We start from the raw sequence: 18,493 nt of genomic DNA, 5'->3' as shown, positions 1-18,493 counted from the left end.
TTATTCTGGAAACCACCTAAGAAGAACAAATTCACAAATGTATACTGACAGCAAGTTTAATTTTGCAAATATTAAAGAGGCAGTGTTGTATCAATCTTTGCAAATATTAAAGAGACGGTCGCTGGGCACAGTGGCTCATGCCTATAATCCCAGCACTTTGGGAGGCTCAGGTGGGAGGACTGCTTGAGCCCAGGAGTCAGAGACCAGCCTGGGCAGCATAGTGAGACCCCATCTCTACAAAAGAATCAAATTAGCCAAGTGTGGTAGCACACACCTGTGGTCCCAGGCCCTCAGGAGGCTGAGATGGGAAGACCACTTGAGCCTGGACATAAAGGCTGCAGTGGCCTGTGATTGCACCACTGCACTCCAGCCCAAGTGACAGAGCAAGACCCCAAGAGCCTGTTTCAAAAAAGAAAAGAAAAGAAAAAAAGTTGTGTCATGGTTAGAAGAATGGCTTTGGAGCCAGGCCACTTGAGTTTGAATCTCAGCTCTGCTAAATTGTGTGACCTTGAGCAAATTTCTAAACTGCTCCGTGCCTGTTTCAGATAATGATACATTCCACTGCATTACATTCCACCTTCCCATCAGATAACAATTCAGTGGAATAGATAGAACACATTTTAAAGTAGGATTCATTTGAATTTGAAACTGCTGTAAATATATGAGCACTGCTGCTTATATTTCAATCTAAGCAAAAGTTTCCTATAGGGTAAGGGTGTCCTATTTCCTATAGGATAAGGGTGTTTTCAGTCATGTGCTATTTAATTTTACTATTAACAATTTTCACCATATTCCAAAACGGCTAATTTATTCCTTCTCTACTGCCCATATCAAATGTCCAAAGAAAGTGCCAACTAAACTATTATCTCCTAATCCCAATCAGTGTACAATACTCTCTTTCAGACAAGTGGGAAACCTCACCCATCAGAATTTCAGCAGTACTAAGATACTGCATATAACAAAAGAGCACAATATTGATTTCCAGTGTTTAAGTTTAGAAACAAATTCCCCTCTCAGTTATTTAAACTACTTAGATACAAACTACTGAACAGAGGATTTTGTAAGACTAGTCTGCTGAAAAGAATTTTAGAATCAAATAGAATCTTGCTATTTGTAGTGACCTAGGGTAAGTTATTTGAACTCTCTTGGCCCTCAGTCTCCTCATTTATAAAACTGTCAATACCTCCTTACCTAGTTGTAAAATATGCAACTCTTACGAGGAATAAATGAAATCTTATGTAAATCACTTAGCACAGTAGTTGTCCAATAAATAAATGTTAAATTTATTCGTTTCTATTTATTTTCAAAATCTACATCCTGTAGAGTTTCTCTAAACTATATACATGCTGCTAGACTGAATCCTGCCCCCAGAGCATTCCAGAATTTTTTTCAGATTATCAGCAATAGCTAGAATGTTCTTAGTTAACTTTTTCTTTGTTTTATATTGGTTGTCTTCCCAAGTTGAATGGTACCCAAATTTTCAGTTCATTGACCTATATATAGTAGGATATGGAGAAGTTACACATACATTGAGAAAATATGGTTTACTACTACTTCAACTGGAAATCAAGTGGTATTTCACAAAGATTTTAATTGCAAATATGGAGATCAGTGTTGATCCCATTTAATCTTTGGAAACCTGTGAACAGGTATAAAAATATGATTGTCAGAAGGGCTGGAGAAGAAAACAATTCTAATTTTCTAGGCTAAGAATCCAGGCCTGCCACAATAACATTGTGAGAATAATTCAGCACACAATACTGCAATAATTAAAAGATTATTGAAACCAACAGAAGGCTCAAACTCAATAGCCAAGAGAGGTTAACCCTCCATTTTTAAACTCTGAATATTCAGCAGAGGACAGACTTTTTTTTTTTTTAAGTGATGTGGACCCATTAGGGCTAAAATCCCAAGTAAATATAATTAATTAATTGATTAAAAACTCAAGGTTATAGTAAGATATCATGTGGAAGATATTTAGTTTTATAATATTGCTGGGGGAAAACAGGATCTCTAATTGTAATCATTGAAACTATATGTAGAATAGGCAGGAATTCATAACTATTTAAATATTTTAGGCTAAAAATGTTCATAATTATTGCTGGCAATGAATGTAATGTCAAGCCACTGGGCAATGTAACTGGCCAAGCATTAACACTGTAGCTCAGTGGTTCTTGACATAATGGGTAGAAATGGTCCTGGAAGAGAATTATTTATAGGCAGTAGTTAGAATAGGGGGAGAGGAAGGGGGACAATAGACACTTAGAAACATACAAAGGAAAAAGGGCAAGAAGAAGAGGGAAGGAGGTCTGTGGCCTAAAAAGCTGTAAGCCTCTCACGTAATTCTAAAATTCCCAGACATGGAGAATCACTTTTAGGTAATTTAAAACAAGATGGCTTTGTAGTGGCTCAGTGAAAGGACCACCATTTTCTACCGTCTATTGCTGTACATTAGTGCTCTATTCCTGGTGACAATCTCTGTCCCTTCACACTTACATTTGGTTAAAAGAAAGGATCACATAAGATATTAGGATAAATTTGCAAAATGACTCTTCAAAATTACCTTCCAGCCAGCTTAAAATAAGATTTTTGATGCTAATATTGCTAGCCTAGGTTACTGAAGAACCTAAATGTTCCATAAAAAGACTGGGACAAAGGCATACATGCTTGCCCTGAAGTACCTCAATAATACTTGTCCTCTTTAGTCTTATGTCCCTAAACCCCAGGAACACTTGATACTCGTGACTTTCTCTATAGCCCGCGTCCTTTCTTGCACCACAAGGAAATAGTAGTATGTTGTAGACATCATCGATCCCAATATTGCTATCATTTTATAGGTAGATATTCTGGAACTAATATTGGGGAACCCCTAATGCTGCACACATTATACACCAAGTATACAGCTCAGCTGCCAGGATATTTTTTAAAACAGGATGCAATTTTCAAATGGTCAAGTAATTAAATTTTCAGAAAATAATATATGTCTATTTCTGTAGAACAGGGGTCTAAAAAGCAAATGAAAACATGTGTAGAGTGATAGGAATATCATCAGATCATTACGAAGATCAGGCCAGTATGAATATCATAAGGCCAGTATGATGATAAGATAAGCATGTGACAAGCTAGTACATGTATTCCCCAACTTAAATGCTTTCAAACATTTTAAACACATTGTTCAGGTCTAACAAAATTAGTCTGTGTTCTAATAAAAGAACTCCCTTTTGTTCCAGACATGAGAATACTGAATAAAATTTAACATAAAAAATAAAATAGATAGGTAAGCTTTAAAGAAGAGAAATTCCCAAGTAACCTAAAGGGGAGGGAATTCTAAGTCCTCTGGTGAGCAAGGCTGAGACAGAATGACTCACGGGGATATCAGAAACAGATATAACAGCTGGGAACTAGGAATTGAATTCTCTAAATGAGAAAGGAATCCTGGCTATAGGCCCTGTGCTGAGTTACTAGCTTAAAACCAGAAGCTACTCAGAACTGATCATCCACAAACATAAGCCTTGACAACTGCCCACCTGTCCAGAACAATGGCAAGGAAGCTCTCTTTCTGGCTGGAGCCATGAGTGTAAAAATGCATACGCATGAGAAAAATAAATTCCAAACTTGTGCCATTGGGCACTCAAGGACCAAATTTATTTCTGTAGAGTGGAAGCACCAAGCCAAGATATTAACGCTGTTGAAATCTGAATGACCACAGGCAGCAACGTACTAAAAACCACTTGGTAAAGGCAGATCTGCAACATAGGGGAAAAAGGACTCTCATGGAAAACAATCTTCACTGAAGGTGAATTTCAAGCCACATTTTCCCAACCTAATCAGGAAGTAAAATAGCATGTGGGAGAGTCATTGTTACAAATATGGGAGAAATTTTACTTCAAGAATTAAAGACAGGCTGGGCGCAGCAGCTCACACCTGTAATCCCAGAACTTGTCTATCCTCTTTTGCACCTTGGGTTGAGTAGTGAAGAAAGAAATAGAGGTGAAGAAGGAAGCTGAGGCAGGTGAATCAGTTGAGCCCAGGAATTCAAGACCAGCCTGGGAAACATGATGAAACCCTGTCTCTACCAAAAATACAAAAATGAGCCAGGCATGGTGGCTCTCACCTGTGGTCCTAGCTACTTGGGAGGCTGAGGTAGGAGGATCACCTGATCCCAGGGGGTCAAGGCTGCAGTGAGCTGTGATTGTGCCACTGCACTCCAGCCTGAGTGACAGGGCAAGACCCTGTCTCAAAGAAAAAAGTAACTAAAACAATAGAAAAATCTGAAGGGGACTTTTAATAAATTTTAAAAATCAAAGACACAAAAGAAAAAATAAAAACCCGAAATCAAAAATAGGTGAAAATATAAACTACACATAACTTCATAGAGACTTAAGCGACTGGAAGATAGATCTGAGGCCATTAATCACAATGCAGCACAGAAAAATAAAGAGATGGAACATATGAAAGAGAAGAACCCTGAAAAATAAAAATGCTGGTTACCAGTTTCAGTTCCCTGATGCAGACTCACCTCTCTAAACCTGACACATCTTTTAAAATAAAATGCTATAAAATACTGCATGTCTAAAAGCATATGAGGCACTGTTTTAAACATATTGTTAGCATGAGAATATTTATATTCAGGGACTCTGATGATTATCAGCCATAGTAATGGAGTCATATAAAAGGGTTTCATTTTCCCTATCGGATATAAACACAATTTCCTACATTCACAATAAGGAAAAAGCACATGTAACTGAAAAATGTATAAGTGATTCTATTCCCTGCTACCTTCCCTGGCCACTCTGTTAGTATAGTTAATAAGGAAACAGTATGTGCAGGAGGCTAAGCTCCTGATTTCTTGGTGGGAACAGCACTCATAGCTCACACTTTCCCCAACAACTCTATCCTAGGCAACTCTGGAGGCCCTGAGGTGTGGTCTAGGTCTTTGACTCTTAAGTCACTGGTATGGGGGACCTCAGTCCATTATAGAGTTCAGGGAGAATACTTGCATACTAAGCACTTTAATCTGTTATGGCAACTTTGAGTGAAATATCAGTGGTCCATGACCTTGCTCAGGCTCCAAACGTGGGCCATGAACATCAGTTGGTTTAGTTCATTAGAGACCTTCCCCATGAAGGTCGATTGGATCATGAGGTCAAGAGATCGAGACCATCCTGACCAACATGGCAAAACCCCGTCTCTACTAAAAATACAAAATTTAGCCAGAAGTGGTGGCACGTGCCTGTAGTCCCAGCAACTCAGGAAGCTAAGGCAGGAGAATTGCTTGAACCCAGGAGGTGGAGGCTGCAGTGAGCCGAGATTGTGCCACTGCACTCCAGTGCAACAGAGCGAGACTCTGTCTCAAAAAAAAAAAGGTTAACTAAAGTTAACACATTCAATAAAAGCAGACCCAAAATCCTTTTTTCTAACATATAAAATATCTTCCTCAAATAAAGTTAAATGTTAGTTTTTTAAAAAACAGAGTGTTGTAAAGGGATCTGTAGGAAAACAAATGGCAACAAAACAGACCAAGCAACAACTTTGAAACCAAGGTGTGCTAACCATTCCTGTGAGAGGAACCAGGGAAAACGACAAAAGGTGAGTAAACTGGGTGTGAAGTTTTCCTCCTCTAGCTAAGGAGATGTATTTACCAGGTGGCAGCTGCCAAATATGAAATTAGAAACTAGACTGAGAAAAATGAATCATTAGAAAGAATTCAGGGGCAGGTTATTCTGATTGTTGATGAACTTGTCTTTGCACTTTTGCACCTCGGGTTGAGTGGTGAAGAAAGAAACAAATATGAGCAGCAGAAACGTAACCCTCAGAGCTTGCCTGGGGGACTGACAACACACACCCAATCAGCTGTGGCGGCTCCAGTTAAACTGCGTAGAGCCCCAGGACAAAATTTAGATGTTACTGACACCTGATGGAAATCCAGTCTGTCTACAAGGGAAGAGTAGCGAGAACATCTTATCAGAATGTCCTAGAATTAACCAGAACTCTCAGTTCCACAAAACAGCACATGCAAAGGTGTGCAACAGAAACTGGAGTGTCTCAGGGGAAAGCACGGGAAGAAGAGATTAAGAAAATAATGCATCAGGCAAGCCAGTGACTGGGAGGCTGGATGTATTTCACACTTATAAGCAGTCCTGCCTTTAACTGACTGTGCTCCACCAGAATAACATCTCAGTCATTAGGATCTGCAGCTGTTGCCATTTTCTGCTTTAGCCTTGCCTCCTGGTTGCAGATTTCCTTTAAAGAAATCATATTTCTACTGTATATTCCCAGAAAAACAGGCTCCCAAGCTTAACCTCAACCCTCTTCCTTTAACCTTTCACTCCGCTTTTACAGCATCATGACAGCAGTGCCATTTAACACTTTTCACATTGCTCTTTATATTTGTTATATGGGCCATACCTCTGTATGCCTAGCATCACGTCTGGCCAATTGCAGAAACTCCAGGGAAAAAATAAAGAAAGAAAAAAGGGTTCGTTGCTCATATATTTTTTGATTATCCACTCTATAATCTTTAGCTAAAGCACAAAGAGATATTAAACTTCAAAAACTCTACTTGTAAATCCTAGAGAATAAAAATGAATTTTTTTATCATTTCTACCTAACCAGGAATAATCTATATTAATGTAACAGCATCTTAGGGCTCTATTCATATTAAGATAAAACTAATCTTTTTTCCAATCCAATAAATATTGAGCAATTACTATGTGGAAGACATGAAGTAGATGCTATAGGGGATTCTGTCTTTAAGAGGCTCATGGTATAGTAAAAGTCTGCATTCTGAGAGAGGAAATCACTGCAGCAAAATGAGAATTTAGTGTGTGATAACTTTTCATGCACTGAAGCTCATTCTTTGAAAAGTGTTCATGGCAAGCTGTTAAATATGTCCTGAAAAACAATACAGTATGGCAGTTTCTATTTTCTTAATCTGTAAAACGAGCATAACAGGAGTTTCTACCTCATAGCTACATTATCATCACAGCACATAAGGGCTCCGTATGTGCTTAGAATATAGTGTTTTCAGTAAATGTAGCTGTTACTATTAATGTGTTATAGCCACATTAGAACTATTATTAGAACTATTAATATAAATATTAATATTAGAACTATTAATACTATGTTCTAATACAGATTATGCTCATCTATTCTTTTACTAGAACCTATTACAGTCACCTTCTAATAATCTATCATTATTGCTTAGGGTAGACAATAGAGTACTATAGTACATGGGTCCAACAATGTCATCTTGCTAACGGTATGACTGATTACACAGTTTCTGCCCAAATCGCAATGTTCAAATAAACAGATTTGTCCAGAAGCCATCAAGTCTTAGGAGATGTAAAGTGGCCTTAAAAATTGGAAATCATGTGACTAATTATTTTTATGGCTTTCCATCAAAATGGTATGGCTCAATTCTTCTTTTTTCTCTTTTTTTTCTTTATATATATATATATTTTTGACATAGAGTCTCATCGCTTGTCAGGCTGGAGTGCAGCAGCACAATCACAGCTCACTACAATTTAACCTCCCAGGCTCAACTGATCCTTCCACCTTAGCCTCCCAAGTAGCTGGGGCCACATAGGTGCACGCCACCATGCCCTAATTTTTAAATTTTTTGTAGAGACAGGGTCTTGCTATGTTGCTCAGGCTGGTCTCAAACTCCTGGCCTCAAGCGATCCTCCCTCCTTGGCCTTCTAAAGTGCTGGGATTACAGGCATGAGCCACCGTCCCTAGCCCTTTTTAATATCTTTTATTCAATTTAAAAAAATTGGAAGTAGTACCCAACCAAAGTTCATTTAAATGCATGAAAGTGCTTTTGGTCATGCTCTGACATTCAGTGCGAGCAAAGAGCTCTATCTAATTCAGAATTGTCACCCCAAATGCCAAGACTATGCCTTTTGAGAAACATTAAGATGACATTTTTAAGTCAAGAGCGTCCATAGAGAAAAAATTAAATGCAATGTTCATGAAGACCTCCTGTAATTTTCTAGTATGCAGATTGCTAATTCTATGTATCAGAAAAACTATGCGATATGTTCTTATAAGGTTAGACACACCAAAGCTAAAACAGATATCCCAGATTCGTATGATCTCCAAATTGAGGGAATTATAAGGTATAATGAAAGAGGAGATACAAAGATATATATGAACATAGAAGAATATGGGTTATGGAGTTTTTATTTGAATAGGACTAATTAAGACAGTTCATATTTTGAGAAAAAGTAAATGTTTCCACCTAAGAAGTAGTGATCACTTAAAGTTAACTGTGATTATAAACAATGAATAGAAACATAAATACTCAGCTGATTTTCAGAAGTTATTCAAATTAAAAGAAAATGCTTTCTTTTTCTTTTTGGTTTCATTCTTTCAAACTGTTACTTTACGTACTATCTTTTATGTTTTCATTGCAGGACAGATGTTATACTTAGTCAATTCTGCCAGAGAATAATCAAGGAACCAAAACTCCCCACTAATTCTATATAATCAACTACTCTCTGGCATTCGGACTCTTCTTTCAAAGCATCTGAACTGAACCACAGCCAATATTTATACTTGAATGTGCTGCTTCATAAACACTGTTTCACAGTCTACAAAGCATGCTGACTCGTAATAGACACCAGGAGTCCTTGCTGCACACACACGGAATCCCTAGTCAGCCTCATTGCTATAGGTGGCTTATTCCTTCTCCATCAGTCTACAGGTGTGGCCTTTCCTTGTTCAGCAAGATTTTGCTAAATTTCACTACTTCATTTTAATCCTATACTGCCTCCTAGAACCCAAGCAGCACACCCTCCCCACCATATTCCCAACAACTCAATATTCCTTTTAGATACTGAAAAATCAGTGCACAAAAGTCGAATTCATTCATCAGAAAGAAGCAATCTATATTAATATAAACTCTAGTGCTGATTAGGAAATAGACTTTCCCCTTTTGAACAGTAGATGCCACTCCTTGTTGAGCTTCCCTGCAATGCAGAGGTTTTTCCTCCGAAAAACATGTGAAACAGCAGGAACTTTCCAGAGCTGCTGATTAAGCATTTCTGTCATTCTGATGCATAGGTGGTTTCCTACAAAACTAGAGAGGCCCCAAAGTCCCGATCCTTAGGGAAGCTGTCTAAACTCTCTGCCTCATTTTCTGAAGCTGTACAATGGGAATAAAGAACTTCCCCCTGCCTGTGTGTAAGTGGAGAATGCCGGGTCCCTAACCATACAGAAGAGAAAGTTAAATCTCTGTGAAAACACTTTGTATTCTTAAAAGACAGACACAAAGTAACCCTCAGTGATGTTATTCTACAACCATCTCAGGTTGTGTAAAGGAAATGGAACCGAAACAGGTTACAACACTTGCCACGCCACACCCAGCATGTATCAGGTACGCAGAAAGGTCAGAGTGAGCTCACGCTCTAAAACGGAGGTCATCACAGGGTGGCGGCAGGGCTGGGGAGGAGGAGGTCTATTTCCAACCCTAGAGAGAAAGGTGCCAAACCAAACTGACATAGCTGCTGCTTTCCTTCTTTTGGGCCACTTGTCTCGGGCCACTTGTACCGGGCCACACAAATTCCTTGTTTTGTAACCCTACGCGTCCGGTCACCAGATACATTTCCCGGCGGAAGGGGCAGTAACAGTGTTACCGACAAGGAGGAGGAGTCGCCAAGAAACACAGTTAAACTCAGAACGCACGGTATCGCCAGGGTCGCGATAGTAGGAAAAGCGCACGTCCCGAGCCTGGGGAGTCCGCTGCAGGGACCAGGCCCCGGACACGCAGGGCCGGTAGCCGGGGGCACAGGCCGCTAGACCCGGGAGCACGCGCGGCCTGGAGCAAAGCGGCGGAAGACAGTACTCACTCTGCGTGGACACCGGACCCCGCAGTCCTCGGCTTGGTTTTCAGGAGGTCTGCATTCCTAGCTGGGCTCGGCTCCCGCGGTTTCCGCTTGGGGCTCCAGCCCAGCTCTCTGAGTGCGACGGGGCGGGGCGGTCCCGGGAAGGCGACGCAGGATGCTCCCCGCCCCCCTGCCCGGCGGCCCCGCCCCGGGAGCCCGGGATGCGTGGGGAGGGAGGTCCCGCTCCGTGGACTCGTCATGCGCCTGGCATCTGGAGACTGGCTCACTCAATAACGCAGCCTGTGATGCGGACCACGTGCTGTGTGGGCTGCGCACCGCCGGCTGATGACAGGTTACCGCTCCCTCGGCTGTCACCCTGTGACTACCAGAATAAGGCAACGACGGTGGGTGCACTTCGCAAATATGCTCCCCCGAAGACCTCTTTTGAAACTATAAAGTGGATTAGTAATGACTACAACCAGGGATTTGCAAATGCAGTTAAAACTGTGTAATGGATTTCTTTAAAGAGTAGTTTAACAGTAAGAATTCTACCGGATTACTTTATATTATAGTATATTACAAACTTCAAAATTAGAATAGATTTGAAGCTATTGAATACAATATAAATTCATGAGTCTATACTGCTGTAAATAAATGAATGAATAAATAGAGGGGTTAAGCCACTCTTTCATATAGAAGGCCAACTAATAAATATTGAATGATAAGAGTTAGAGAAAATAATTATAAAAAATTTTAAAATAAATGAAAAGCCGTACACCAACCACATTAAAGGCTCTGAACCCTGAACTTGGGGTGTGAGTGAAGGAGGTAGTGTTGGTCACTGTTTGAGGAACACAGACCTCAGGACAGGTTGGACAGTGCTGTGTCGAGTCATGACAAATGATGGCCAGTGGCATGAAAAAGGTGAACTCATCCATACAGCTTTGTACCCCACCAGGCAGCCAAGGCAGTTAGGGCCCTCTGATGTCCCTTTCAAGGTACTCTTCACAGCTACCTTATTTTTTTTGTCTTTTATTTCTGTCAAAAATCTAGTGAAATAAGAGCCCTTCCAACTTTAAGATTCTAACATTTCCAGAGCAGAAGACCCTGTCCTTATAATTTTTTTTTTTTTTTTGAGATGGGATTCTCGCTATGTGGCCCAGGCTGGAGTGCAGTCACGTGATCTCAGCTCACTGCAACCTCCACCTCCCAGGTTCAAGCAATACTCCTGCCTCAGCTTCCCGAGTAGCTGCGATTACAGGCATGCACCACCACACCTAGCTAATTTTTGTATTTTTAGTAGAGACAGGGTTTCACCATGTTGGCCAGGCTGGTCTCGAACTCCTGACCTGAAGTGATCCACCCACCTCAGCCTCCCAAAGTGCTGGGATTACAGGCATGAGCCATGCACCCGGACTTAGAATTCTTCTTGATATATAGCTTATATATCCCTTTTTGTTGTTGTTGTTGATCATTAGTATTGTCATTCCTTTTTAAAAATAGACTAGAAGCTCATCTAGGTTTCACTGACATTAATTTCTCCTGTGACAAAAACAGCACAGGGTGACTAATTTGGGCCACACCCCATAGGGATGGGCCCTGGGCCCCACAGCTTCCAGAGTTAGGCAGCTCAATGATGCCTATCTCTGAATGTATTTCTGTGCTCCTGATGAGTACAGATGAGTAATCACATGGTTATAAAACAAATTTTCCGGCCAGGTATGGTGGCTCACGCCTGTAATCCCACCACTTTGGGAGGCCGAGGCAAGTGGATCACCTGAGCTCAGGAGTTCCAGACCAGCCTGGGCAACATGGTGAAACCCTGTCTCTACTAAAAATACAAACATTAGCTGTGTGCGGTGGTGCTTGCCTGTAATCCCAGCTACTCGGGAGGCTTCAGGCAGGATTATCGCTTGAACCTGGAAGGTGGAGGTTGCAGTGAGCTGAGATCACACCACTGCACTCCTGCCTGGGCAATAGTGAGACCCTGTCTCAAAAAAAAAAAAAATTTTTTTCGCAAGATTCTTCTGCTGTAAGTCAGGTGGAAAAAGGCTCCTTTCCTTAGAGTGAAGGCAAACAATGTAGTTCCACTGCTGTGCTGTGGCCATCACAATCCCTGAGGGTGTCCTTCCTGCCAGTGTGGTTCTCAAATCATCTGCATCTGAAACTCCTGGGAATGCCTATTAAATATATGAAATCCTGGGCTCTTCCCCCACCCCGGCGAATCAGAATTTCTTGGCTTCAAATCTGAGAATCTGCATTTTAATCAGATTCTCCAGTTGATGTTTAGGTTATGGGTAGCCTAAACTACCCACATTCTGCACTATTCAGTCTCCTGGCTACTCAAAATGTGGTTGCCAAAGCAGCAGCAGCACATCCACTGGAAGCTTGTTAGAAAAGCAGAATCTCAGCCTCATCCCGGACTTCCTAAATCAGAATCTTCATTTTAACAAAACCCACACTGACTCATTATGTACATTAAAAGGTGAGAATTACTGCTCTGGATCTTATTTCTCAAGCCCTGGTTATTATTTGTACATTACTTATATAATACTTTTTAACCTGCCATAGATATATTATGTTTACTTAATTTAAAAGAAGTAGATTTACTTTAACCTTAAATTCAGCCTCACTATAAATGAAAATAGCCATGGGATTAGGAGTTGATGTGCTAGTTTACTTTTTATAGCACATTAAAATATAAGCATAATTATTAAAATAAAAACGCTTTCTTGTCTAACACACAGTCATCTCACAAACCACACGTGGTAGGAGGGTACTGTGGGCTGATGCTGGCACTGAATGTCAGCATACCCTCCACAGTACCTGAAGAGTTAACCCAAACCCTCACTCCTATTACAGATGAGAAAAGTAAGAACCTGGGAAGAGAGCTGTGTTGCCAAAGTCAGCACAGCTATTTATGGCAGACTCAGGACCCAAATCACGAAAGTATTTCTCTGATAGGTGCTTATTCCTTCATAGATCTCCTCCTGTCTAGGCTGGGAGGAAAGTTGTTTGCGCTTTCTTCTGTTTGAAAGGCCTAATGTTGCTGAATAACCTGTCATCTGTAGTTTTCCTATTCAATTAGGTAATTCTCCTGTTTTCCTTTGTCATGGATATCTGTCATTCAGCAGGAGGCCACATATTTGAAAAACCTCACCACATATTGATAATTTCCCTCCTTATCAGTCCATGCCTTCCCAAAGTAGGATCCAGAAGACTCACACCCCCAGATTCCCTTGGAGCAGGGTGAAGGCATGTGATTTACACTGGCCAATCAGATGTGCCAAACAAGAATGAGCTGGGAGGTGAGCAACGTGTGCAGGCTGCTGCCCACCAGGAAATCCATGTTATAATAGGGATTTTGAGTCTTCTGCATTGTCAGTGGCAGAGTTCTGGCACATGTAGTTCTGTCACACTACATGTGACAGGAGCTGAGCTGTGGTGGCAGCAGGAGAAAGCCTCATAGTGTTACTGTGCATTAATACTGCTGTAAGGCTTTGGATTTCTTCTGCTGTACTCTCCTGGATTTCTCTACCAGCTACCCCGTTCCTTAAGAAATTCCTTTTTGGCTTAGTCAGAGTGGGTTCTAATTGGAACTAACAACTTTAACCAGTACATCTTCTTAATAGCATGGTCTTCTACAGAGACATTCCTAATGCAATTTGAACCTCGGTTTCCTCACCTGAACAGTCAGGTTGGTGAAATAGAAGTTGTCTGACAAGTCTTCCAGAAATAAAATTGCATGACTGGTTATGGATCACAACTATTTTCATATAGGCTTTAGTAAGAGTCCGTATAATTTCCGCAGCCTCATCTTCACTACTGATCTACCAAAAATTAAATTTTAAGAACTAAATATTTTATACTAATTATTTTGAATTAGAAAAAGTTACATCACTTAAGAGCATTAGATCTTTGAAACCCAAAACTGCATAGCAGAAGGGATATTATTTGAGGGCCCAATTCCTCATTTTGTAAGCATTCTCATAAAACAATTCTACAATATATAGAAACCATTCTCTAATACATAGCTTACACATATGCTTCAAATTAAGTACTTAATTTTTAAAACTTTAAAGTTTTCTTAATAATTGTAAAATTATCACTTATTGTGAATTTCAAATTAACTATTTCCAGAATCAAGAAAACTAGCACTAGTTCTCACTTCCAATTCTATCTACCACTCTGTCACGCCTTTTCAGAATGTGTTGGGAGAATATTATTTTGCCTGTGTGTGCCATGATAACTGTGTAATAAAAGGCTTCAAGTTATGCTATTACCCCCAGCTTTTCTAAATGATGCATGGGTATGTAATTCCTTAAGGGATAATGCTATGAGTTACAACCATTCCAATCTGGCATCAAAAGAAGAAATAAGCAATTACGTTTGTTCAACACCTTATAAAAGTAAAAAATATGAGAACGGAAGGGGTGAAGAATCAAACCCTGGAGAACTCACATTCAGGAAACTGGCAAAGGAAAGTGAGTCAGAAAAGCATGGTGAGAAAGAGAAACAGCAGACATAAGAATGGAAATGGGAGAGGATGGTGTTTTTAAAGCCAAAAAAAGAATTTCAAGTTTGCTGTTAAATACTAAAGCAATAAACATATAGCTAAATCATCTCCACTTCCCAGTTATGCCCTGCCCCTCCCAGCTCTTAAGACAGAACAGGGTTTGTGGGGAGATGTTCAAATTCTTTATAACTATCCCATCTCAGAAAAATAGGGTAACTTCTACGTTAAAAAAAAAACATGGAAAGGGTCTGATTCTTATGATTACGTTCAAGAAAAAACTGGGTGTGGTTTTCCACAATGTACTAAACCTTCAAAAGTTTAGATAATAGCAAGTGTGGGAACATTTACAAATAACTCACTAAATCTCACTGGGTGGGTGTTTTGCTAATGAGGTGTGTATCATTTTTAGTGGCATAATTTAAGTGTATGCTAAATACAAGTCCTAATAACAATAAAAGTTAATCTTTTTTAGTTGAAGACTCTCTTTTATTTGGAGACCTGGAAATAACAGAATATGAAGATTAACATGATCAATCACAGGAGAGGTCCATTTTCCCAGCACCTACTAAATGCCAGGGCCAGGCCTAAGTGTTAGTATTTATTTTCTTTCATTTAAGGCTCTCAACAGCTCTGACAAGAGAAGTCCAACCCTCATTTTACAGATGAAGAAACTGAAGCTCAGTGGGACTGGACAAATAATAGTGGCAAAGAGGAAATCCAAACTCATATTTGTTTGTGTAAGCAACTCTCACCCAGTGACCATCAGTGAATGCTGTGGTGTCTCCAGCAGCAGTAAAGAATGGCTAACAAAGAGCAGACCTCAGTTTTGAATTTATGTTGGTTCTAAATGTTAATTAACTCCCGGTATTTACGATTCATGGTCTTTCAATGATTTTTACATTTTTATTGACTGGTAGAAGAGAGCTTTGAAAAGGTCTTTAAAAGGCACGGGTCTTAAAGTGGCATGGTATTTAGCGTTAGAGCTTCTCAGCTGATTATTGGTTTGGGCACCATCGGGGACTTGGAGAGCAGTCAGAACTCTGAGTGACACTAAAATACTAACTCTTCTGAGCAAGTGACATCTATGAGAAAGTCTGACTTTCATAAGATAGCCACCAGTTTTAAAGAAAAAAAAAAGCTTATGTTAAATAGTTGTATAGATACTCCTGAAACATAGGTTGAGGTTTTAGATAATCTTGGACATACTAAGAGACCACAAAGTTGAAATGGGTTGAATATAACAACTTTTTTTTTCTTTTTTTTGAGACAGCGTCTCACTTTGTTACAAGGCTGGAGTGCAGTGGCGCTATCTTGGCTCACTGCAACCTGTGCCTCCCAGGTTCAAGCCATTCTCCTGCCTCAGCCTCCCGAGTAGCTGGGACTATAGGTGTGCGCCACCACGCACCATGCCCAGCTAATTTTTGTATTTTTAGTAGAGATGGGGTTTCACCATCTTGGCCAGGCTGGTCTTGAACTTCTGACCTCGTGATCTGCCCACCGTGGACTCCCAAAACAATTTTATTTATCAAAAATTACTAGCTAAAATTATAAAATTATACTTTCTTTTTATTTTTGAGACAGAGTCTTGTTCTATTGCCCAGGCTGGAGTGCAGTGGCACTGTCACAGTTCACTGCAGCCTCGACCTCCCAGACTTAAGTGATCCTCCAACCTCAGCCATCTGAGTAGCTGGAACTATAGGCACACACCACCAAGCCTGGCTAATTTTTAATTTTTTTTTTTTTTTTAGGAGAGAAAGGGTCTTACTATGTTGCTCAAGCTGGTCACGAACTCCTGGGCTCAAGTGATCCTCCTGGTGATCCTCCTGCCTCAGCCTCCCAAAGTGCTGCGATTACAGGCATAAGCCACTGTGCCTGGCCATTTTCTTGCCTCGAAAGGTGAGGTTTCAGTGATTTTTATAAGTTGCAAAACTTTGAAGGGTTATATTACCAAAAATTGCTTAGATGGAGTTTATAAGACCCAGCATTGTCAAAGACCTCTTGACAAGAAACCCGGGTTCAAGCCCTATCTCCATCTTACTGGTGTTGTGAGCTTGTCAAGGTTACTTAACCTCCTTGAGCTCTGGTTTCCTCAGGTATAAAGGAATAAGAAGAAGATTGTGAGGGGGTTATGTGATATAATTACATAAAGCACTTAGCAGCACGCCTGGTGTGGTTAATGCCCATGAGGAGGATATGAATTATTTTCTAAAGTGGGAGCACTATGTTTTTACTCACAGTATGTTCAAAAGTTTAATATTATCTGCAGATAGTCATCATAATAATTAATCTTTATTTAATGCTTATTATATGCCAAGAAGATTTATACAATAAATGGTTTTACTATGTTTTAAATCATTCACATCATTATTAAGAAATTATATTCTCTCTTCTAGCACAGAAATGATACTTTGTTAAAAAACCTTCAGTGATATTAGGACACTGTTTGCCATTCCTACAGGCCCCACCCACTAATGATATCCCTGTAGAATACAGTAGGGGTCTTTTCGTGTTCAGGAAATCACTGACCTTGGTGGCCGAGGCTGTTCCACCAGCATAGGTTCTGGAGGATTGACTGCTGCCGAGGCTTGCTGCTTTTTTCTTGAAAATAGAAAATATTAGTTTCAATGGGGGAAAACACCTTACCAATGTCGTCAAATGCAAACTTACATATCAATACAAATATTTTCTCAAGCAAAAATCCGACTAATATTTGAAACACACCCAAAGTAAACATATGCTTTGAATTTTTCGTAACTTTGCCTGAAGATGATACAAATATTGAAATGAAGAGTAAGTTGAATAAGTCTCAATTGTTCAATATTCAGTGATTTTGGAGAAATGCAAAACTCACTGAGGCAGTTCTCATGTACTTCCAAAAACATCACTCACCCTTACAGTGCCATAGAGAGTATACAATGTTACAATGTCTATGCAGGGTGATTTAGAAATATGTATCAAAGACGCTATTCTACTTGTAAAAATGTATCTTAGGGAAGTAAGAGAAGAGAAAAAGTATTTTTCTACAAAGATATTGATCACAGTACTATAACCTAAAAAAGCTGAAAACAATATCTATAATAATGAATGTTTATTAAGTACTATGGTGTGCCGGGTAATTATTCTATTAGAATAATAGAATTATAGATAATAATAGGATAAAATGCTTCAAGAATAAAGCCTCTCAGAACGTTATGCTAAGTACTCTAAGTGTTTTAAATACCATGAGTAACAAGATAAACCAATATAAACCTAATACTATTGTTATCTCCACTTTATGGGTGAGGGGACTGAGGAACAGAAGGAATAAATTACTTGGCCATGGTGACAGTTAGTAAAAGGCAGGATATCTGCTCCAGACTCCAATCTCTTACCTACCTATACTGCATCCCATAATAGGGGGTTATGTTATGGGAGAGCCATAGGATGAAATATCATCTGGTTATTAAAAATCATGTCCTAGAAAAACACTTCATTAAATAAAAACATATTATTCATATTTTATACGAAGAAAAGTTAAATTATAAAATAGTATGTTTAGTATGATCCTTTAAGGTCATATGAGGTTATTTTCTGATGGTGTGAAGAGTAATTTTTAAAAAATCCTTCTTGGGCTTTTTTGTGTTTTCTTATGTAACTATTTTAATTGAGAAAAAGAAAATAAATGGGGGAAAAAGGAAAAGTAAAATACACAGTTGCTTCCTCAACAAGACCTTCATATCCTGTATCTCTTTCTCTTTCTTATGAATATCTATATTTCAAAGAAGCAAGCACATAAAGTTTTTTTGTTTGTTTGTTTGTTTGTTTTTTTGAGACGGAGTCTCGCTCTGTCACCCAGGCTGGAGTGCAGTGGTGCGATCTCGGCTCACCGCAACCTCCGCCTCCTGGGTTCAAGCAATTCTCCTGCCTCAGCCTCCTGAGTACCTGGGATTACAGGCACATGCCACCACGCCCAGCTAATTTTTTGTATATTTAGTAGGGTTTCAGCGTGTTAGCCAGAATGGTCTCGATCTCCTGACCTCGTGATCTGCCTGCCTCAGCCTCCCAAAGTGCTGGGATTACAGGCGTGAGCCACCGTGCCTGGCCAAGTATAAAGCTTTATAATGTAAAATGGTGATATGCTCCAAGGTCAATAAAGTGTGAATAATGTACT

General features: G+C 39.8%; 1 protein-coding gene across 50 annotated transcripts in view; it reads right to left on the bottom strand.

The window, feature by feature from the left end:
• The window catches only part of CAST (calpastatin), a 112,411-nt gene that overhangs the window by 61,899 nt on the left and 32,019 nt on the right, over positions 1–18,493 (bottom strand). For 38 of the 50 annotated variants that reach the window (XM_063604539.1, XM_063604540.1, XM_034960274.4 and 35 more), the window contains exon 3: positions 16,870–16,941. In XM_063604539.1, coding sequence (XP_063460609.1) covers positions 16,870–16,941 — 72 coding nt within the window. Of the gene's footprint in view, positions 1–9,851; positions 10,107–16,869; positions 16,942–18,493 lie in introns of those variants that run through there. The other 12 variants (XM_063604563.1, XM_063604570.1, XM_063604567.1 and 9 more) reach the window with 7 other exon arrangements.

The sequence above is a fragment of the Pan paniscus genome, chromosome 4, assembly GCF_029289425.2.
Source record: "Pan paniscus chromosome 4, NHGRI_mPanPan1-v2.0_pri, whole genome shotgun sequence".
Lineage (NCBI taxonomy): Eukaryota > Metazoa > Chordata > Mammalia > Primates > Hominidae > Pan > Pan paniscus.
The sequence above is the reverse complement of the archived record's forward strand: the minus strand, read 5'-3'. Positions and strand labels throughout refer to the sequence as shown.